The sequence below is a fragment of the Lepisosteus oculatus genome, chromosome 9 (assembly GCF_040954835.1).
Source record: "Lepisosteus oculatus isolate fLepOcu1 chromosome 9, fLepOcu1.hap2, whole genome shotgun sequence".
NCBI classification, from domain to species: domain Eukaryota; kingdom Metazoa; phylum Chordata; class Actinopteri; order Semionotiformes; family Lepisosteidae; genus Lepisosteus; species Lepisosteus oculatus.
The window spans coordinates 45,097,736-45,121,425 of NC_090704.1; the positions used below are offsets into that span (position 1 = coordinate 45,097,736).

Below are 23,690 nucleotides of genomic sequence, written 5' to 3' on the forward strand. Positions count from 1 at the left end.
TGTAATAATAAGAATGGCATTAAAGCCTGTATCAGGCTCTGTATCAGTGTCTACACGTGAAAGATGGAACTGTGGCTACTGTTGCTCTTACTGCAAGGCCTCATAAGACCCAAGCTGAAGGAGGCTTGGTAACCTTCTCAGAGTGATGCACTGGTGGAGCCAACTCTTGGAATGGAAAAACAGCCTTTTTTTAACAGGCATCTTCGTACCAAATAAGATCTGGGTGTCCCCTGATGGCTGCTAATTTGGTGGCTCTCTGTCTTGTGTAGGCTCCGTTCTCAGCCCCCCTACTTTTTCCTGGGCGCTGCTTGGCTCACACTGCCTTGATTCCTGCTAATTCGACACAGAGATGTTGAGGGAGGATGCAAATTGCTGCCTCTTGCAGATTACTGTTTATGTGTTTGTGCCACTGTGTGTACAAATGAAACAGCCTTGTTTGTGTTGTAGCACATTAAGGGGCACCGCCACAAGTAAATCCTTGATTGCTTTGCCTGTTGTCTTGCTCTGAACAGAGAGGGCTTATCCTTCGGACCCCAGACTGGTTAGCATTATTGTCTTTGCTTCCTTTTGCGGTTCAGAAAAGGGGAGATTCATTATAGGTACCGCCTCGGGAAACCCATTTATCTGAGCTGATTTCTTTGTGCACCTTTTCAGAGAGGTGCAGTTTCAATAAAACCTGTGATCCCCCTGAGAAGGACCCGTTGGTGTTTGCTGTAAGGAGGAGAGGGGGTTTCACTAGGTTCCGAGCTGTTGGTCTTGATTCCCTGACCTGTTCCCTCAGCAGCCCTGGAGTGCACCATGCCCCCCTGTGCCCACAGAGTGGTGTTGGCCAGGGCACTAATCCCTGCAGCTGAAAGCAGAGGAAAATGTAGTTTTTCTTACAGCCTTCTCTCCACGCAGTGGCACGGTGAAATTAATGCTCTCTGCAAGATAAGGTTATAAACAAGAAGATGTCAGCAGGACAGTAATACTGTTCTTTTAGCACCTGGTATGTTTAAAAAGCAGGAGCCAGGGGCTGTAACTTAAAGTGGGCCTGGAGAGACTGGTTTGAAAGAGGAGCTTAAATTATAATGGTCTTGCTTTTGCCCATGGCTTTGTGCAGCAGTGGGTTTAAGACAAATAATAAATCTGGACTGAGCATTTTTACTCACGTTTTAAAGGCCGTAGTGTTGCGGAGGGGGTGTGATGGTGCCGCCCCCCCAGTGTTAAAGGTGTTGTTTGATGAGGAAAAAGAGCAAAGAAAAAAAAAGAACTAAAATGAAACAGTTTCTTTCCATGGACTTTATTTTTCCCGCAAAGCATCGCTGTCTTCTCAAAATCAAATCAATGAAAACAAATACTGTCTGTCTCTGAGCTCTAGCTAAACAGTCTTGTTTTCCCTGATGTTTGCGGGCGCAGCTGTCCAGCATCTCAACTCCCAAACATAACCAGACCTTTGGATTTAAATTCTCCCCTTTCCTCGCCACTGTCTCTTTCTTTATCTGTCTTTGTTTCCAGACCTTGACTTGAAGTGTCCTCCCTTTCAGAGATGCCTCTCACCATCTCGCTTTCACGTTTCCCCTTAGCGCCCTCTTGCTCAGGAGCTGTGGGCTCCCCTTTCCCTCTTTCCATTTCTCTTGGCTGTTTTCCCTCCCTCTCTCCTGCCTCCTCTGGCTTCCCTGGGCCTCCCCTGCCCCTCACTGCACCACGCAGCCCAGAGAGATGCAGCTCAGGCTCTTGTGTGTTGGCCAGCCCTGGAACTGTAAGTTACCCAGCTGCACAGTTCAGGAACATGAGAGGAGGCCAGTCTGCCCATCCAGAGCATGTGGTAGCCAGTTGCTAATCAATCTAGGGATCTCGGCCACCTGTTTCTTAAAAGCAGCAAGGGTATCACCTTCAACAACATGGCCAGGTAGCTTATTTCACTCCCACAATGCTTTGTGTAAAGAATTTTCTCGTTCCCTATTTTTAATGCACTTTCATATGGTAGTGGTACTCCTTTTTTCCAACAGTCATGTTGCTTGTTCACGTTTAATATCAAAGCAGTTGCTTTGAACACCTCTTATCCCCCCTCCCTATAGCAGATGGCTCACTTGAGTTGACCCACAGGCCACTCTGGGATGCTTGTCGTTTTCCTTGTGGCCTCGAAATGAGCCCTGAAGTTGTATAGAGTCTGAGGGGAACCTGCACCTCTGGAGGTGTGTGTGTTTGGGGGGGGGTTCGTGTCAGACAGCTCTCTCTTCCACAGCGGGACATTCCTCTACTGCTCGCGAGCTGCCCGGTTGAACACCGTCGACCTTGAGGGATTGCCGTTGCGTAAGAAGATTGATTTGCTCCCACCTTAAGTATGGGAGAGGAAAAAAAGATGAGACACCACTCAGCTGGAATAGACAAGGAGCAGACCTTGTATCGGAGCAGAGCTGCAGCCTGTGCAGAGGGTAGCTCGGTGCTCTAGGGTTTATTTCCCTACAGGATATTTAATGTTCGGACATATGATGAAAAGCAATCTTGAGACTTTCTTACATTGGGTTCGCACAGCCCTGCGCAGAGCTCAGCAGATCACGGTGGCATGTTGTGTATGTTTTGGATAAACCAAGAATGCACACAACCACCCTACCCTGTTCCTTGATGGAAGTGTGCTGCACAGAATGGTTGTAAATCATGGTGAAATAACAGTGGGGGAACAGAAAATGTGTAAAATTGCTGCAAACCTTGGGAGTTGCAAATCAAAGCGCACGTGTTGTGTGATCACAGCAGAGTTGGGAAGTTCGTGCTCTGTGATTGCTGAAAGTGCAGCAGGGTTAGAGCAATATCCGCAGTGCTTTATTACTCTTGAGCCGGGCCTTTCCTGCTGCAGACTCCAGCACTGACCCGGAAGCAATGAGCATAGAAGAAACTGCTATGGAGACGGGTTCGATTCCGAATCACAGAAAAAATGAAAATCACGGATGCACCTTAGCCTTTTCATCTTCACATTCCCCAGAGTTCCCTCCTCGGACCTGTGCCAGGACAGAGCAGGCCCGAGCCCTAGAGGACGAGGAGGCGCTGTCTGTCAGATCACACAAGGGGAAACTGCAACCCAGCGAGCTCGGGGGAGGGTGGACAAGCAGCCTCTTGCGATCCCCATGTGTCTTAAGACCCCACTCCTCCACCACAGCGCCCCCAACCTCGAGGAATGCGGGCCGATTTCACTGCGCTGAGCAGTGGGCGACCCTGGGCGAAGGCGAGGGGGAGGGAATAAAAAAAACGACAAGATAAAACAATTTCAGGAAGGTAAAACACTTGTCAGACATGTTGTGGATAGCCCTGATACAGGCAGCAGAGAAGAAAAGGGCTAGCTGTGCACATCAGACTCCCCCCTGAATTGCTTGGCAACTCATCGCTTTACTGTAAAACAGAATAAACAGATGCTGGCATTTCAATGTGCTGTGGTTGTCTGGAATGCATTATGTATCTGCAGCGCAGGATAAGGCTCATAAACGCAGAAGCAGGGCAAGGTATAATGCCTTTAGAAATTGCTGCGCTAGACAGGCACAGCAGGGTTATGTAAAGTACAGCGGTGCACTATTGAGCACTGCTAATAATGCCGCCGAGGGCGTGAGTTGGTAATAGCTCTGACACCTGATGTGTGAAGGCGCATTCATCTGGGACTGTGTTCTCACAGCACAGAGGGCTGGGGGGCTTGGAAATAGCTCCGGCAAAGGACCCCGGCCCGTTGTGCTGTCCTGCTCTTTTCTGATGTCTCGATTTCTCTAAGGGCCGCCCCGCTGGCTACCCCTCTTGTCTTAGTGGAGTGGATGTTGCCGCAGAGGAAGTGAGGCTCTTTGTCCCGACGGGGGACTGCTTGCGTTGGTTCCCCACCTGACGTGAGTGCGCTGCGTGATGCATTATTCCGTCACTGTGGCTGAAAGACCTTATAGGTGCAATGGGATAATGGGTAGACAGTTATCAGGTTGTCTGTAAGACATTTTCCGAAAAAGCATACAGTTTTTTTCTAGGCTCTCCGGTAAAGTACGTTTAAAGAAAGGAATATTAAAGCACACCCGGGCACACTCATGCTTTGTAAGGCGCCGTCCTTCGGATGAGATGTAAAACCGAGGTCCTGACTCTCTGTGGCCATTAAAAATCCCAGGATGTTTCTCAGAAAGAGTAGGGATGTAATCTCGGCGTCCTGGCCAAATTTTCCCCTGGCCTTTACCCATTTATGGCCTCCTAAAAATTCCCCTCTATGAACTGGCTTCATCACTCTGTTCTCCTCCCCACTGAGAGCTGGTGTGTGGGGAGCGGACTGGTGCACTCTGGCTGCTATCGCATCATCCAGGTGGGGCTGCACACTGGTGGTGGTGGACGGGATCCCCATGACCTGTAAAGCGCTTTGAAAAGTGCTATATAAGTGTAGGGAATTTACTAGTATTATTTTATTACATTAAATCTAGGCCTTGGGTAAGGTAGGACAAAACATCAGGTGCTGAAAAAGCCATGCCTCTTTTTGGGGGGGGGGGGCAGAAAATGAGCAAAAGCTCACTGACGTCTCCAGGGCTCGGTTGTCCTCCTGTGATTGAAGTCCAGCGAAAGGTCATGGTGGAGATGAGGTCATGGCGCTTGAGGGAACAAGCTGCAGCAGACAGCCTAGATCCTCGATCTTAGATCCGTCCCAGGGTTGTCATGGAAGTAGCTAAATATGTCAGCCTTTTGTGTGGTTTATTTTCTTCCTTCTTGGGCATCCCAAGGACGCCGTGGCTTGGTTAGAATGTTTTTCCTTTTCGTTTTTTTCACCTGTCCCTGCAGGGGGAGGCAGGTGGATCCGCTCCACTCTCCCAGCCCGGTTTCTTGCAGAAATCCTGCTGCCGATGACCCAGATACCTCAAGCAGATTGCAGTGCGAGCCGAAGGTGCTGTGGAGGGGAACAGCAGTGCACGTGGCGCTGTGAAGGTTCAAAATCATTGCGGAATAATAAATACCTGCGCTGCAGCGCGCTCGGAGAGGAGGATGCGCAGTGAAGTGAATTTGTTTGAAAGAAAAATGGGGATTTGGAACAGAGGAAGAAAGGAGTTAGATTAAAGGAGGAATTAATTAGATTAAAAGAGGAATACTTGGGGTAGGAAATAAAAGATAAAAGGTTAGGGAGAGGCTACTCCAGTTCTGAACCATTTGGGTCAATGCAGAATGACTTTTGCGAAAAAGTGCTCCGAATTTCAGTCAAAGTGTGTGTGGAAGATGAAAATAGCCATTGATTGTTCAGAAGGGCCTTTTACTGACAAAATAATGGAACAGGTTTGTTTTTTCCCTGGAGGACTCGGACATTTGCAATACCACTCACTCTCAGAGAATTTAGTCAATTATGTATTTGTGCTTTTGCCACCTTCCTCAGTCCTTGCCTGCCAGATGCCAATAGCAGTGTACAGAAGTGCTAACGACAATTACTCTAGGCTCAGCTCCTTTACCGATATAAACAGGTGTCAAATTACAAATGACAGGGTGCTTCAGTGTGCTTAATGCTGGCCCTTGGATCTGAGGAGACAGTCACACTACGTGTGAAGGTATGGACAAATCTCTCTAACAGGTACAACTGAAACAAGTTCTGAGGGCAGACAGTGCGACTGAACACTGGTGTTGAAATATTCGTCTTGCCTTTGTACGATATTGGCCTTCTTTTCATTTAGGTGACAGGTGAAAATGCAGTTTACAGAAAGCCTTAAAAGCAGGTTATTTAGTGGTGCTATTTAACGTTTAAATGTATACGTGTCTTTGGTAAATCTGGTCACAGCTGTAGGAGTTCTGGGCCTCTAAGTCAGTGGTCCCATATCGTTATATACCAGTTACTTTCTCTTTCGTAATTCTCTGACTTGTCCCTGTCCATGCAACTCTCCTACACACGGTCTTTGCTGTGCTGTGCTGAGCTCAAGGGAAGTCCAGGACAAGCCTGTGACTGCATTCCCACTGTGGTCAGATGTGCGAAAAGGGCACAGCACAGTCACCTTGTGAGCGTCACCCCCCATCCTCTCCCCTGCTGGAGCGTGATAGCGGGCCATCGCTGGAACACGCTGAGCTTCGGGACCAAGGGAAGGAGCCGAAAGAGCAGAGCAGGGAGAACGAGAGAAAGGGGGACCGGGAGTGGAGCAGAGAGAGTGAATAGGTGGCAAGCTAATTCATTTCACGACATCCCAGAAGTTCTCATCAAGTTGGGAGTGTTAGAACTGTTTTTTTTTTTTTACTCGGGCTTGAGTGAAGATTCTCACTATGCCTTAGGATGCTTAAAAATGCATGAAGAGCTGGTGAACAGATTCTCAGCGTGTTACAAGATACCAAGAGAATTGCTGGATGTCCCTTTGTTTTGTATCTTTGTTCTGTTGTTATTTAAAAGACTGACAACAGTGGGTACTGTATTAGCGGCTCCTTGCTGTTAAATACCTTGTGTTGCAAGAGTGATCTGGAAGGCACAGTTTCTTTCTGCCTGCAACCTTTTTAGCTTGGGGGCTCAGGGGTTGTGTGGTAACCGCAAAGGAATCATATTGCACACCCCTACCCTGCAGGTGCATAGTTTTTCTATGTACTGCTTTGAAGCCAGACTGCAGGAGCTCAGATATAATATTTTGCATTAAGCTTATAGATCACCAGTCAAATGCTGCATAGCACAATTATATGCATTATTTAAAGACGCAATGACACATGACTTTGTACTGAGGCACTGAAGGTTCTGCTTTGAGATTGGCAGATTTTTTTAGTAATCGCAGGAATGCTCTGTGCAACACGGTGAGCAGCGAACTCTCTGGGGGGTGGCGTCGCCTGGGTTGTGACAAACTCGGGGTGGCGTTAAAAGGGGTTATGCGTGACCTGCATAGCAGTCCCACAGCAACCCAGCTGGGAGGGGGGGGTTTAATGCCGGAGAGAGGAGCAAGGAGCCTGTAGAGAGCCAATAGCTGGAAGGGGACCAGCATATCTTAGGAGGGAGTGAGTGGGAGGAGTGGCGGCTGTGCTGCTACAACTCAGTGTAGCTGCTAAATGAGTGTGCCAGGGTGCACGCGGACAGCAGAGATAGCATGGGCAGTGCACACCCCAGCAGGCACAACAGAGGTGCCGTCACATACAGAACACAACACGCACACTCGCATGTGTGCTGGATAGGTGTTGTGAATACCCAGCTGCGTGCCGTATGTGGGACCTGTATATGGAATTAGTCAGTTCGCTGGGCTAGGGCATCTTAACCACCGATTCCTAGGAAGAATGGGAGCTCAGTCGACGCGAGAGAGCAGTTTCATTGACAAACACGTACAGATGAGTAAACTGCAGTTTCTCTTTCACTCGATAAATGAGGAAATAACCTGGTTTGGGACAGAGGATGCCAGTGGTGTAAAATGTACAAACGTGCATCACAAGCGTTCAGAAGTGCAGTCATCCTCGAGACACACCAGTTACACTAAGCTCTATTTAAGGTGCAGACGCACATCCCGTGTTCTGTTTGTCTTAACACATAGCCCAAACTCTGCTGGGAGGCAGAAACTTGATTATTTTCCATTTTGTTCTGAGCCGTGGGCTGTTGGTTTTTTATAATTATGAGGTCGCAGGTGTCTCTAAGGTTGAAAATCCATCCTGGAGCCCTCCCCAACTTTCTCCCAAATTATCCCCTTGACAGAAGCACGAGCTCAGTCCTCAGTACAGTAGTGAATCACAGTCTCGCTAATGGCCCCTTCAGCGTATTGGGGTGTATTTATTAAAGTAATGGCGAAGGCTGCTGATGGGGAAGAGTGAATCATAAATGCTCCGTTGTCCGGCTGCTCGCCTGCTCCAGTTCAGCCCATAAATCCTCAGCAGGTTGTGCCGCTTTAACACACTCTAGGTGCGCTTTCCCGTTTCCCAGCCCACCTGCTCCACCAGCTCCACTGTTGCTAATGATCGCCTGTGGCATCGACCAGTGTGTTTCTGCCAGAGCCGAATGAGACTCAGGGGTGGGGCTTAGCAGTGCCCCTTAACGGAGGTGATGCTCTGCACATGAGGCCTCACTGAGGCTGGTGACAATGAGGAGTAGCTCTTGACAGGAAGAGGGGCTGCTCCGGCTATAGATTATACCTCTTATTGATCCAAGCCTGGGAAGGAAGGAGCACTGGGCACTGTGACGCTGGAGCTGCGTGGAACAGGAGGTGTATTTTTAAACGGATCAATAGGTCTAAATTTAAATCCCGGAGTATGACACGTGATCCGACCTGAGATTTGCAATGTTGTACTTGTGACTCGTTATCAAAGAGCGCGTGGTCTCCAGGCTGGGAGTGGGGCGGGGGGTTGGGCGGAAGGGGCTGGAAGCACAGCCATTTACTGTAAAATACAAAAAAAGTAACACAGCTATTAGAGAAAAATCAGCTGGGCCGAAAATAGTGTTTGCAGCTCGTGTGATGTTTACTCGCAGGACTCCCTGGCGTCCTGAATACAAGGGGGGCGGCACGCTGGAGACAGGAGGCTCAGATGAAAAATGTGCTTAAGTGGAAGTAGAGAAGGGGCAGCGGGACGAAATGCAAAGAAAACGTGCGCGGTGTGGATGCACGTGGGATATCGTCCCTCTGCTTCGAAGAAGGGCGGGGCTGCACCGAGCTGGAAAGCAGCCTCGTCCTTCCTGCAGGTGAAGGTGTCCGTGTTGGCCTCTCTCCGTGCACGCCCCCCTCTCGAGCGGCTCCTCGTCGAGTGGCTCAGTCATGACGGCCCCTGTGGCTGCCGTCACTGCCTAGTTCCAGCCCTGATGAGGCAGACGACAGTCCATAAAGGGTATGTATTTTTGTGGTGGACTGGTGCCTTGCAGACCCATTGGAGGTGTATTCTGTGCTTTCACTTTCATGTCTGAGGGACAGAAGCTTGGCTGCGAGCACGTGGTTCCACATGGTTTGCTGCTTGTGGGTAAAGTGAGATGAGCTCTCTTTCATCTTCGAGGCTGCTAGACCACTCTCCCGCAGACAGGGATCCTGTGTAATGGAATAATTTATGACTGCAGGGAGCCACCAAGCTTGTCATTTTCTCTGTTGGTTTAAAGTAGAAAAGAATTTGTTCTGGGACTTATAAAGCTGTAAATCTCTTAGTGTAATTGAAATCCACCTCACTGTAGTCTACAGCTCGGGACATGGGGACCCGTGCGTGATGGTAAAAGTGATGGATGCTGGATAGCTTGACGGAAAGGAGTTTGGTTTAAAATAGTTAATCAATGCACATTCACTGCATGTAAATGCTGTGGGAGGATATAATGAAGCCATGATGTGATGTATGGTACCTAGGATGTCTAAACTGAAGCATACTTGACCCAGCACTTTGCAGTTTACAGGTATTGGTCAGAGTGAAAAAATAAGGTGCTGAACAAGTAAAGACTTCTCTGGAACTGCAAAGACTGAATGGACGCTATCCTCTTGTCCTTGCAGTTTAACACCCCCAAGTATCAAGTAGGAGTGTGGCTCCCTGCACATACCTGGCCTGTTTAAGATAAGAGAAGACTTTATTGATCCCGAAGGGAAATTGATGTTTGAAATTGACTGTTTGGAAGAGCTTGTAACATTGAGATTGAGGTATTTGACTGCTACAGGTCTTAGGGCTGCATGAGTGCTGCAAATTCCAGTCGTGGCTGGAAGCAGAGCGCCGGCAGTTCAGCCCTCAGGTTTAGCAGCAGTCTCTCATAGGGCCCACAGATGAGATGGGTGGGGGGGGGTTGTGTGTGTGGGGTTGGGGCGTTTGGACAGCATCGCCTGTAGCCCGACCAAGGCCACTGATCGCTACCAGGCCGGGGAAGAGGCCCCGCGTGCACACGTCCTTGATCTCTGCACCCCGAAACCGCTCGGAGGGTGCCAGCAGTGGCTGGGGAGACCGCTGTCTCCCGTTCTGGGACAAGGCCCCTCTGTAAAGATCTCAGAGTGCCGCAGCCCCGTCTCCCGTCAGGCAGTCTGGGGAGGCAGTCTGTGGAAACCGACAGGCACCCGTCAGGTGGTTAACGGAATGATTCCTATTCCGGCTACATCAGCCAGTTTGGCTTGTTTAATTTAATGCTGGCAAATATAAATCTTGTGATTTAGACATCTTCTACCGACACGCGCGCACACACATCTGTGTTCAAGCGCTTGTCTGCTTTAATTAGACAAGCACAGGGGCGCACGCACACACACACACAGCAGTACACCACATATCTGTGCCTTGTCCCAAAAACCTAGTAGTTTGGTCTTGTCAGTCTTTAAATTGGCCCAACTTCTGTTTTTTGCGTTACATTACATATACCCTTTATTTTAATTGGTTGTCCTCTGGATATAACCAATGTGTTTTAAATTCTTCTGCTCTGTTGGCACCAGATCAGCGCTTCACAGCTCTGAGTAAAGCACTAGGTTGTATTTCAGTATCCCCTGATCCACGCAGGTTTATGTAGTCTGTGGATCACCGCAACGTTCATTCAGATCAGTCCCTAGACTTTTGCTGTCATTGTAGTTGTAGGACTGTTGCACACAATGAATGTTTTTATATTCCAGCCTCTTACCTTACAGACTGTAAACAGCCAATAATGCTTCTCTTCTTCAGTGCCAGAGTTCACAAACCTGAAAGTGGTGTTTAATCCAGCTCCAATCAGAATGGTTGGCTGCATGTATGACAAATTTAATTTTTGGTGTGAGATCTTGACAATCCTTCAGGAAAAATAGCTTAATTCTGGCATTGTGCCTTAGGCTTTTATAGGCAACAAGTCCTATCTGTCCTCATGTTAAACTACAGTCTCCTATGCCACACTGTCCTAAATCTGTGTGAGATATCCTGACATTGACCATCTTTCTGTCTCCGAGACGCTGCTTGCACCTTTGAATCCTGCTGGAGGGGCTAAATGTCGATTGTGACATGCCGCATGGTCTCGCGTTCTGTCCATGCCTCTGCTGTCCCCCCTCTCCATTGAAGAGCACGAGAGAGATTCCCGACAAGAGGAACTCTTTCCACTCATCTTGCTCATTGGCTGCCTGTGGATCTGGCTGCCAATTGTATGTCTTGTCAGTAATGTCAAAGTAAATCTGCCTCAGCAGTCAGACTGGGCAATGTGTCATCCCTAGACACGTACACATCTCGGTGTAAAGGCGCACAAAATGCTCTCGCCCTCATATGATAGTCCTCATAATTGTGATTTGTGTCCTTGTTTCGTTGCTGGCCCTCAAAGCATCTAGTGACGTTTGACACTTTTATGTACTGTCAAGCCTCCCTGATGATATCGTCCGTTCAGAACTTGTAAGAGATGCCTTGTAATATGCGTGTGTTCATATGATGGCCCCTTCAGAGTCCTGGGTCCTTGTTCAGCTGCATGCCGATTCTCTGTGTTCTTTTTCACCTGTGACTCAGCTAAAAAGATGTTACTGTTGACCCCTGGGCTCCACTGGAGAGAGAGTGAAGGTGGAAAAACTAAGGCAGAAGCCCCACAGAAGTTGAAATTTGCACTTCTAACACATTTTTAATATATTTCTAACAAATGTTTATCATGCTTTCCCAATACCTTAATGAGTTCTGCGAGGTTTTGATCTTGCCTGAATGAGCTGCGCTGAGCTTTTCTAAATTAATAGGGAATTTACATCCTGAAGGCCCACTCATGATACAGCGAGATGCAGCCTGGAGAGGCAGAAGAATGAAACTTCCTGTCTTCTGGTGGGAGCCAGTTGGCAGCCACTCAGGCTGCTGTGCGTTTCAGAGACTGAGCTGGAGTGAAGGGCGCACACTTGAAGGGTCCTTTTGTATAGGTGACAGGGCTAAGGAGTCAGGCAAAAGGAAACAGAAATGATTTGTGGAATTGGCAAGCTTTCCTTTTAGTTTTCATTACCTACAGAGGCCAGTGTATGTACTGTTTATTTAATCAGGTTCTGTACAAACAATTAAGGCCGTCACTTTGCTAAAAGCCAGGAATGAAGCTAGTAGAGGAGTTACAGCTGGGTGGGCATGTTGGGAGGCAGGAGCTGTCCCTGGACCTGTCACTGCTAGGGACCTGGCTGTATCACAGTTTAGGGATGAGAGAAATCGATGAGGCGATTGTCCTCTGACCTCCAGAAACTCCAGTCCTTCCTCCTCTCCCTATAAATAATAAAAGGCAATTACCTGGTACAGCACGGACACAGATAGGAATTGATTAATTGCGCCTTGTCAGGCCCACTTGAGTGTTGTTTGCATCAGGAAGTGTGCCAGCTTCTTAAAAAACAGTTCAGACTCCATTAAAAGTGCGTCTGCTGTGCAGATCCTAGGGTGATTGAAAGCTGTTTAATTTGATGTTATTACCCATGTATTTTAGGCTTCGTGTTTAACAATTAAACCTGGCGTCTTAGAAGCAGAACAAGATGGTGTGTGTTTAGGGAAGGGTACTTGGGGCTGGCCTGTTGCTTTTTGAGTGTTGCCTTTTGGTTTCTATTGGTAATGCTTGTTGAATTTACAGAATCCCTGAGTAATGTGTGCTTCTTCTAATGGGCTTAAGTATTGCTGATTGGTGTCCTAACACAGATCTCATAACAGCAGCCAGGAATATAAGTTGCTTAGGCAGATAACTTATGTTTTTGGTTGGAGGAGCAAGAAGTAGCCTTAATCCCCATTCCTGATTTTTTGACAAAACATGTTTGAAAAAAAAAAATCACATGGTGCCATTTGAGTATAGATTTACATGCCACGTCCAAAGTCCTGTCGCTAAGCATTCTCTGGCAGCCTTGGGTTATTTCTTTTTTTCTTTAAAATGTAGAAAAGTGTGGAAAAGTGTTTTGAAAGTTGGGGTGGGAGACAGGATATTTAGCCACCTTCCTGTGGCGTTTGCAAATCATCCAGGAACTGGGCAACTTTTCCGTTGCAAACAGAAGGCACTGAGCTGTCCACCAGTGCTGTAGGAGTGCGGAGCAAACTGCCAGCTTCCATGTTGTGGATGCTGAGTCACTGGGGGCACTGGAGGAGAGTCTTCGTGGGGTTCTTGGATCGCCGCGACCCGAACAGCCGAGTGAACAAGATGGAGCGACTGGCCTCCCTGCCGCCCCGGCGCCACTGTTGTTCACGTTCCCATGAGTCACCACCGCGAGAGCCGTCGCTCTGCAGCTCCGGAGGTGGAGCGGCTCTGGAACGAGAGGCCCGGCGCCCGCGTCTCGGCGCGGGATGGGTCCGGTCCAGCCACACACCACACACATTGTGCTCTGTCAAACTCCCTGCACTTTACATAATCCTGTCGCTTAGTCATGCAAACAGTCACATTATTTGCCTCACGCTGACACTCCACGTCGTCTCACAGCAGTTTTTGGCCACAAGACGCACATTCTGCTCTCCTCTCCAGAGAAGCTGTCCAGAATTTATAACGCTGTTATGTAGTCGACACATTGGCTGGCAAGAGGCGCAAGAAAAAAGAGAGGGATTAAAAGCAAATATTCAGACTCGCGCACATGTATGTGTAAATGTAAAAAGAAATCCAGTCCTAGTGATAAACACAGTATTTAAAGATTAGAAATGTATAAAAATGCTTGTTGGTATATTATTGTATTCTCTCTAAGGCGCATAAAACGATCCTTTATTACCGCTCTAGTGAGATTCTGTATCAGTTCTACTTCTGGGGGCAGAAATGAAAGAGACTGATAAACCAGGTGAGGGAGGATAGAATTTTTTCCCCCCACATTACCACACTTTCATTTTTTTACTCTTTTCTAGTCAGATTTAGAACCTATTCTTAAAATAGCCCCCTGCGTGTGACTTTATCATTAAAAGAACCTAATTATAACCCTAGCAGCGAGAAATAGCAGTCCATTAATATGTTCCCAGCCAATTCACTTTGAGCTGGAGTTATAATACTGAGTCTATACAGGCTCAATGTCATGCCACTCTAGCAGAGAAGGAGCTGTGTGAATGGTCATTTGCCATGCGCTGAGCTTGTTTTTCAGAATACTTTATCAGTGTAGTCTTCAGAAAGCCATCGCTATACCAAGCTGCTCATTTACAAGTTTTGAATCTGCACTGACTGGGTTTAGCAATCTTGGAATAACCAGATATTTTCAGGGAAGTGCTGTTAGTTTTGGCAAGACCACTTTGATGGGATCAGTCGAACTTTTTTCACTCATCCTGAGCGCAAAAGTGGGATTCCTTTGAGCCATGCAGCGTGCAGGAGAGATGGTTTGGCGATGCGTAGAGCAAGCTTGTGTCAGGTGGAGGCCAGCAGAACTCGTTTTGATTAGTCTTCTTGGCTGCATTTAATTACTTTGCAAAACTTGGTGGAGCCCCAGTCTCTCAGGGCAGATGCCTGTGTTATTGCACTGCGATAATGCAACCTGAATTGGCATAAGACATTTCTCTGCAGAGGGCTCAGCTAAGGCACTATCCTCAAGTGTGCTCAGATTTGCATGATGAATTGAATGGGGGGATTAAAATGAAAGGATGATGAACAGTTAATATTTTGTATGTTGATGTGCGGGGTGGGGATTTGGAAGAATGTTAGTAAACTAAGACGTAGGCAGCTGAACTGAATGTTTCGCTTTTTTTTTTAAGTTCAGCTCCCCTCTGAGTGAATGCAAGTTATGCAGCAGTGTCATTCATGTTTTTTTGCCTGTGGAGCTCAGTAGCAGAAGGAAAGGTACCAGTGAACTGCGGGGCCAACCGAGGACACTAGAGTTTGTCCCAAAAAACTTGGTTTTTATTGTAGGCAGCTCCAGTAGCAAGCCTCTCACAGTTTCCCGATTGCCCAGGTGCAATGACCACTGTATTTGGAAGACAGCGTTTAGGAAAGCTCTGCCAGGAGATTGGACTTTGTTTTTACACCTGAAAGCACTTGAACTCCTTCCTTGCACTGAAGGGGTGAGGCATACTTCTGTCTCTCCCAGTGAAATACAGATTTTAAAGACTGTGTTGCAGAAGGATCAAGTTCAGGTGGATGTGAAAGAGCCACTCTGTTTCACATCCCCACGCCTTCCTGTCATTCATGTCCTGGGAAGTCTAGAAAATCGAGAAAATGCCCCGTCAGCTCCTCAGTGCACACGAGGCTCTGAAGTACCCGGCACAGAGGGGCCAAGGTCCTGCAATGTCAGATGTCCCGGGACGTTTCTGTTCTAGTAGTACAGCCGCAGAGAGAATATTGTAAACCTGAAGACTTGATGCGTTTGTGCAGAGCTCTACAGTTCTGCGTGTCTGCGTTTCATGCTGCTGTGATCCCAGCGGGGCGGGCATGTGGCTTTTTGGGTCTTTTTGTGTGTAAAGTGCGTTTGATCCACTCCTGGCTCTGGTCCAGCTCTGCAGATCTGTGCAGTGACATGGGATCTTGGCCAGAAGGGATGGAAGCCGGCTCTGTCTCTGTCTAGTGAGTTGTCCCTTGGTATTGGTAATGTCCTTGTCTCATTTTCTAAACGCGTTCATAATCTTCATGGTCGCCTTGCAGTGGTGGGAGCAAGATGCAGAGGACAATCTAAAGTTCACACACAATGCAATGGATGGTAAAAGACAAATCACCACAATAATCGATTGAACTGTAAACAAAAACAGATATCCTAATAACCAGTTCAGTGTAATGCATGTGTATATAAATATTCAGGTTTTAGGGTTTTGGACAGGCACATGGGGAGTAGTTGTCATTTCGAGACCTTACTGTATTTTCATCAGAGCGCATACATTTTAACTCGTGAAACATGCATTGTTAACCTCCTGAGGTCCTGCTCATTCCATTGTTTCCTCCACACTAGTTCCCCTCAGGCGCTGTGTGGTGTATATTATTAAAGGTCAGAGATAATAGGCAAAAAGAAGAAACTTTCAGCTCTGCAGATTCCCCATCTCCTCATCTACAATATGTGAACATTTTTCTTTTTATAAGCTGAACCGTCACGTATGAGAAAACGACATAACACAAGTACCACCTAAATGGAGAGGCAGAATTTGCCCTCAAACGCTAATTTGTGCAATAAAAAACTGCAAATAATTTGTGAAGTCCTGACACTCTGTACGGAGCTGTGCAGGGGCTCCAGCTCTGTCAGGATCATTAGGCAGGATCATTGTAAAGATTAGTTTTTGCCCCCAGCGTCATAAAGTATTCTGAATGCTTCACTATCTCTTGATCCGGTCTCATGCTTTGTGGTTTGTATATGATCACCAAAAGGATCTAGGTTCCTTGAAAATTGTACTCTGCATGTACTCTTTATCTCTGCATTGGATATAGCTTACGTCCATTTATAATCCGGGAAAAACAGATGAGTCGAAGGCCCCGAGTCAGGCCGAGTAACGCGGTGAGGCTGGATGAGGAGTGTTTCCGCGTGGCCACGGTTTCGTGGGATTAAAGTTGCATTGGATCCATCGAACACTGCAGATGAGGGGTAAGGTCTCTGATCCTGCTCTGAGCACAAGCTCCTTAGAATCAAAACAATAAAAAGTTCAAATACGAAGCGAAATGAGCAGAATCCTAGGATTAAAAGCTGACAATCCTTCAGCTGCAGTGTCCCGGGAGCCTGTGAGTGCTGTTATGTAATGTAACGCAATGCTGAAGGCGAACGGAGAGCCTCCAGGCCACTGAAGGAGGGCATTGTTGTCTGTTTTCATCTGAAGGGGTATGTGTGCTTCAGCCGACCCAGCATGCTAGTTTTATTCCAAAGGCGCTCAATTTTTTTTATGGTCCGTTCCAGATGGCAAGAGGAAATTGCTGACTGAATGGAGGCAGGCCGTGAAGGTGGCAGACAGCAGTGGAATTTTTTGTTTACAGTTATTTGAAATAATTTAAATCGGGCTCCTGTTTGCGGTGTTCGTGCTTCGGTAGCTCAGATAGCCATTACGATTTTGTGGTGTTTAAAAAAAAATAAAAATCCAGTGTAGAGGAGCTGCAGGGTATGGAAGTCATGCTGAGATAAGATAAGATCCCTTTATTGGCCATATAAAAATTATTGCATTAGGAATTGTCTTTTCGCATACCAGCTCTCAGTGGGGAGGAGAGCAGAGTGATGAAGCTAGTTCAGAGATGGGGATTATTAGGAGGCCATGATTGGTAAAGGCCAGTGTGTACTTGTCGAGAAACACCCTGGAATTTTTAATGACCACAGAGAGTCAGGAGCTCGTTTTTATGTCTCATCTGAAGGACGGTGCCATTTTACAGTATAGTGTCCCCATCACTATACTGGGGCAGTTGGACCTACACAGACTGCAGGGTGAGCGCCCCCTACTGGCCCCACTAACACCTCTTCCAGCAGCAACCAACCTGGTCTATCATCCAGGTACTGTCCAGGTTCATATCTGCCTTGCTTCGGTAGGCTGCAAGTTGTGAATTGCAGGGTGATATGGCTGCTGTCAATTTCTATATACACATGAATTTCATGTAGGTTGCCCAGCCTTCAGAGGATTTTGCAGCGTAGCTCACAATAGAAATGCAACAATTATGCTCCGAGTGGCTGAATTGTGTGGAAAACAAATAATGGCCACATAATATACTCATATGTGCCTGTCCAAATATAATTTGTTTCGTTTTCTGGTGTTGTTATAGGCAAAATGAGGTCATCACATTCGCTAATTATAATGCACTGAACTGTGCTGGGCTTAACTAAATGTGTTATACTGTGTTATATTTCAGTGGAGATAGTGGAAATTATCCACATAAGTACAGGATAATTTCATTTCAGATGCCTCTCCATCAGTACTCTCAGCTCAATTGGGTTATTAAGTTCTTAAATTTAGACCACAGACTGCAAGGGCCTGTAAAATGTTAGTTTTATTTTTTTTTTATCCTTCATCTCTTCGCATTCCCAGTTAGTATTGACATTAAGCCTTAAAATGTAGGAAGTCCTTTTTGAATGCGATTGAGTTCCATTTTCGCAGCCTTTTGTAATGGCTCGTCATAGTAGCCCCCTGCTCTCCACTCTGCCTGGACAGCATGACTGCTGGGTCTTCTAGAGATGGCCAGGAGCTCCCCCTGCAGGCCTGACGGGGCAAGTGACACCCTTTCTCTGCTTCACACAGCTGGGGCTCTATCCTACTCCCTCCTGAGCTTCAACAGTGCAGTAGGAGCAGCAGGACTCTTAAAGTTGCCTTTTGAGTCAGTCCTTTCCTTTCTTTGTTTTTGTAGTATTTGATACTTCAGGTTGTTTATTTCCGCCTTCCCCAGAAGTAATGTAGTAAGCAGGTCTGCTTCTGAGAAGGACCCAGGTGGATGCTGCATACTAGTGGTGGTGGAGGGGAGCCCCATTACCTGTAAAGCACTTTGAGTGGAGTGTCCAGAAAAGCGCTATATATAAGTGTAAGCAATTATTATTTACTATTAATCCAATAGGATGTGGATCAAGAGCACACCCGGATGTTTTGATACTGGATGTCTAATCATACATCTCGAAACATTTGTCTCGGTACCAAAGATCAGAGTTTTCCTTATTATAAGATATCACATTATCAAGTACAATGTATGAATTTGCACATCGGGACCCAGGGAGTAGCATAGTAATTGATTTCCACATGGAAATGCCACATCATCTTCGTCTACTGTAAGGTACAATCCACCGGCAAAATGTGTCTGTTTGGATACAGGATACTTGTACTTGGTAAGGAAAGGTTTTTGCTGCAGACTGTGAAAGGGGAGATGAAGGTTTAATAAGAGTGCTGTGATGTTCAGGCCTGGCTCACTGGTGAGGTGAGCCTTAATGAATGCACTGTGAACAAACAGGCTGTGTGTAACATCTGATTATGTAAGATCTTACTATTTGGGAAACTGAGCCAGGCAGATGGATTCCAGCTGGAAAGGTTTGGAAAAAAACAAACTGAAAGTGTCTGTTTTCTCCACAGACTGCTGATGAGACTCAAGATATGCTATCACAGGGACTGGCCATGTGGCTGTCGTTACTTCAGTCACAGAGGCAGTTGGATTTAGACATCTTACTTTGTAACGGAGAAGTGCAAAGCCGTCATAGCTGTGTGGATCTTAACTAATCTCACAATGAGGTTTCCAAGCAAATACATTGGGAGAGATTAGTTGCTGATCCCATGCTGTCCACTTTCTCAGATATCTTGCAGCCTAGAGGAATACAGCTCAAAGGTTCAGGGGAAAGTCTGGGGCCATGCTAGCTATTATTTAGTAGTAGTATTGGTCTAGAATTGTGTTCAATGTGAATTGTCCTTCTTGTCCTCTCGTAGTTGCAATTCTCTGTTGATCTTTATCCATGATGTACTGGATTGTAGTCGTTATTCTGTAGCGACTGGTCTATGCTGTACTGTAGCTGCAGTTCAGTAACAGTATTGGGCTGCAGTGTCTTGCTGTTCTATTTCTAGTCTAATGAACCATTTTAACTGAACTGAAATATATTTTATAGTGTGGTTTTGACAGTCATTCTCAATTTTAAAATACGGATGCAGATTACATGGCAAAAATTCTTTTTTTTTTTCAGAAAGAGAAGTGAGGTGTTCCTGTTTGCCCCTCCCTAGGAGGGGAGATCTCTGAGGATTATGGCCGGGGGGGGGGTGAATCCTAGCCTGACTGTCAGTGTCATTCTTGGCTTATTCAGGATCAGTTGTGTTTGTGATGCGTGTTGTCTCTTTGTCCCTGTGGGGTCTAATCCCGGGGCTTGTGGGCCTCCTGCTCCACATTTGTGAGACAGCGACGGGTATTAATACCCCCAACCCCCCCCTGCCCCCATCTGTGCCTCAGTGTACCTGTCTCTCCACAGATGTGCAGGCTGGGATAAAAGGGCCGGGTAGATTAAAGCTTTAAAAATTGAATTAATCAGCCCGTGAAAGAAGCCGAACGCAAACCAGAATTCGTCCTATGAATTTGCTAAGATAAAGAGATAAGAGTTGCGATTGGAAACATATTTTCTGATAAGATTTCAGCTGTAAGGCCCCGTTTTCTGTTCCGGCTGTCAGTGCGGTCTCGTGCTTGTCTAGTGATCACGCATTTCCCATGTTGCAGCTTCAGTGTGGGGTGAGGAGGGCCGGGGCGCCTGCCGAGCTGGACTGCATAGGCGACTGCTGCCCTGCCAGTGTGCTGCTAGCGGACTGGCGATTTTGCACTGCGGCAGAGTGCGAGATTCCCTGTTGTACTGTAAAAAAGGACAAAAAGCTGCCTTCAAATGCCTTTTTTTTTAGAGGCATCGTAAGTGCAACACACACCACTTGTTAAGCGCGTTGCTGCAGGAGGCCCAGTGTGTTCGGATCCCGACATGCGAGCGGCCGACGTGGTGCAACGCAGGGGTGCAGGTCCTGATGTGGGGGGCAAGTGGTTTTCTTTCGGAAGGGTGGCAGTGGAGCACCAGCAGTGCAGACCCGTGCCTCAGCTGTTCTCTCTCTCTCCCTCCCTCCCTCCCTCCCTCCCTCCTCTTCGGCCCTTGCAGGCTCGCTACAAGCAGAGTCTGGACCCCACGGTGGATGAGGTGAAGAAGCTGTGCACCTCCCTGCGCCGCAACGCCAAGGAGGAGCGGGTGCTGTTCCACTACAATGGGCATGGTGTGCCGCGGCCCACCGTCAACGGAGAGATCTGGGTTTTCAACAAGGTATGGCGCCGCCCTGTTGGCCCTGCTCACAGCTGGCCCCTGCTGGCTGCTTCTGCCCGGCGCTTGGTTCCTGGAGGCTCATAAAGAGCTCTGATTGCTCAGATCCTTTATGTGCACGTTTAGCAAGGCCTTGTCTTGCTAATCGCCAGACCCGCTCCACCTGACCTGCGAGTGCTGGGCGTTCTGCTTGCACGTGTCTTGGAGCTGTCAGACCTCTCTGGGGAATTCGCCGTCCGTGTCCAGAAAAACCACGGCGTGTAGCGTTTGTGGCAAAGACCTGCCGCCTGCATATCCTGCACGCAGTCAAGCACGGTAACGGGCAGTGTTTATTTTAAAAAGCCACAGAGATCATCTTTCAAAAAACATTCTTTTTTTTTTTTTACTTTTGTCGTTGTTTTTACTATATTCAAATATAGTAAAAATTAAAAGTGTAACGCAGACTGGGAAAAGGTTCGCTTCCTGTTGAACTTGGCTCCACGGCACTTGTCAGCGTTAGCTGGGGGGGGTGCTTGGGGGGAGAGCTGATTTCCACAGGGCCCAGCAGTGGAAGCGAGGGTTTTTTGGGGGTAGAGGGGCTCCTGTGGGGATCAGGAGGCCAGGGCGAGTGCCTGTGACAGAGGGATGTGTGCTTGTCCGGCCCGGCCCGCCGTGTCACACGGGGCCATGTTCCTGCGCAGCACGTTTCCCTGCCCCTACCTGCGCGGCTAATCCGTGACTCCGAGCCAATTTCCGCTGTGTCCATGTTTTCATCCTCGCCAATCCATTCATCCTTTTGTAGTTTTTGTTTTGCTGAGAGATTGAGGTCTCATTTTTATTTTTATGATTCTCCCCACCCCCACCCCCTTGCCCATCATTCCCTTTTCTCATTACAGCGTGTCATGTCTCCTCCGCTAAATCCCTGAAAGCTGGTTGGGATGAGCAGGGTGCTGATCCTAACGAACAAATACTCTGAGATCCCCTTCGCCGCTGCCGGGCCCCCATCGGCCTGTTTGTCCGCTGCGTCCGGTCCGGTCCGGTCCGCTGCTGTAGCACTGTGAGCCGGCGGGCCTCAGACTGGCTCGGGCCCACATTGAGGGCCGGCGGCTCTCATCCCGAGCGGGCCCGGTTCAGCCAGGGGAGGGGGAGGGTAGTTTCGGTTCTGGAGTTGAGCCGAAGAACTCATAACTCACAAAAACCCCAGAGAGAAGCTGCTGTCGTGCCAAGATGACATTGATCTGAACTCGCAACGGTGTTTTCTTTTGGTTTACAACTAGATGATATATTGCCGTGCGCTGACCCGGCCCGTGAAGCTGTGAGCAAAGCAGCCCGGAAAGGAAATGTGTAAATGAAAGGAAACATTTGGATGTACATAATAGATGTGAGATTAGATCTTGGAGCTCCAGCCCCGCAATATGATGTTTCTTACCATGTGCGCTGCCCACTGTGGTAGGAGGACAGCTGGAAGACGTGTGACGGATCTTCAGATGACAAATTACAGATCGTTAGACAGATTCGCAGTTTTGACGTGTTGTGAATGGGTCATGTTTCAACATGTGGCCCATTTGGATCGTGCTGTTTGTGTCTTAGATGAAAAGCCGGCGCTTGGCGTGGTTCACGGCCGCTGTCATCTTATTATTACTGTTGGGTTTAAGTGGCCTTACAACCATCAGTCTGCCTCTGAACATAAGAACAGTTACCAAGACAGTGATGCCGTTTTTGGCCTCTCTAGCCCTTTGGTAGTTAGTAACGATTTGATCCAAGGACCTCTTCCGGGTGTTTCTTGAAAGAAACAAGGGTATTGGTCTCAACACTACAGCTGGGTAGCTTGTTCCATACTCCCACACCCCTTTGTGTAAAGAATCCCCCTCCCCCCCCTCCCTTCAGCTCTCTGGTTTTCAGTGTTCTTCCACTTCCAGTCCCTGGGTGGGTGCTGATTGCAGTGTGCTGCCTTCCTGTCTGTTGCAGAACTACACACAGTACATCCCCTTGTCCATCTATGACCTGCAGACCTGGATGGGCAGTCCATCGATCTTCGTGTACGACTGCTCCAACGCCGGCATCATCGTCAAGTCTTTCAAGCAGTTCGCCCTGCAGAGGGAGCAGGAGCTGGAGGTGGGTGGTGAATTTAAGCAGCACTGTCTTCATGCAGAGTCGCGGACTCGCTGGTATCTCTTGTTTTTTTTTGTAACAAAGGTTATTAACTGCATTGGTCAGAACATAGAAAAGCACACCAAGGTGAGCAAGATAAATATGTGGTTGTGGTGTGAGGCTGGGTCTATTGTGGTAAGAGATTATCTTGGAGTTATTCTGGGGGTAAACCTGTAGGGATTTTGTTTTAAAACACCTGTTAGCATAGCTTATTCATATTCATTTTTCCCCCTAATCGTTCTGCTTATCCTTGAAGTGCCCAGGTTGTTATCCTGGAGGAGAAGAGCTATGGCTGAACAAGGAGGGCGGGCTGGTGATCAATGGCAGCCATGCACTTTCTCTTTTTACATATATATTTTTTTAAGTTTTGGATTTTAACCATCAGCCATTGCTGAAGGTGAACGTTGAATGCAGGAGAAAGTGGCCTGCTGTTTTTAAGTTTTCAGAGCTGTTCCCTCGAGTGACTCAGAAAGTGAGGAGTGTAAATAGAAATTTAGGCCCAGCACAAATGGGCGCTGCTTTTGGGGACTATTTGTCAACCTACTGGCATCTAAATGTAGTTGAGTCCACATACCCTGAGTCTGATAAACATCAGTATTCCACACCTCGCTGCCTCGTAAATAAATAGACTTGATTCTATTTTATATATTCCTGGTCACGCTACCTAGGATGAATCAGTCGAAGATTGAGGGCGATTCTAAATCCGTATTGATAGGACAAGGTTATGGCAGAAAATTGAAATTACTGTACATCACACTTACTAAACGACAAGTAGCCATGCTGAGATCCAGGTGGAAAAAAGCAGGGGACGATAATTAGGAATTATCCTGTACTCTGGGCAGAGTTTAAAGCTCTACTGCATGTGTATTAAAATGCATTAAATTACCTGTTCAGTAGCAGCTATATGTTTAAGGGCATGTGAATTCCTAAGTGAGTGTTTACCTACCAGGGGTATGTGCTTAGAATACGTACCCAGGAAAAAAATAAAAATACATTTACTGAAAAGACTTTGGAGTTGCTTTTTATTCTGTTTCCATATAATATGTGGGCAGCTGGAGCTGTATGAATAAATAATAGGATTCAGTTTGCTTTGGATTTTTTTTTATTGTGGCATCTCCTGTGAATTTTTAAAAAGCCGTCATTGCTGCAGCTCAC

General features: G+C 47.4%; 1 protein-coding gene across 4 annotated transcripts in view; it reads left to right on the plus strand.

The window, feature by feature from the left end:
- rptor (regulatory associated protein of MTOR, complex 1) overlaps positions 1 to 23,690 on the plus strand; it is a 143,842-nt gene that overhangs the window by 31,591 nt on the left and 88,561 nt on the right. For all 4 annotated transcript variants that reach the window (XM_069194603.1, XM_069194605.1, XM_069194606.1 and 1 more), the window contains exons 5-6: positions 20,250 to 20,408; positions 22,353 to 22,499. In XM_069194603.1, coding sequence (XP_069050704.1) covers positions 20,250 to 20,408; positions 22,353 to 22,499 — 306 coding nt within the window. The remainder of the gene's footprint in view (positions 1 to 20,249; positions 20,409 to 22,352; positions 22,500 to 23,690) is intronic.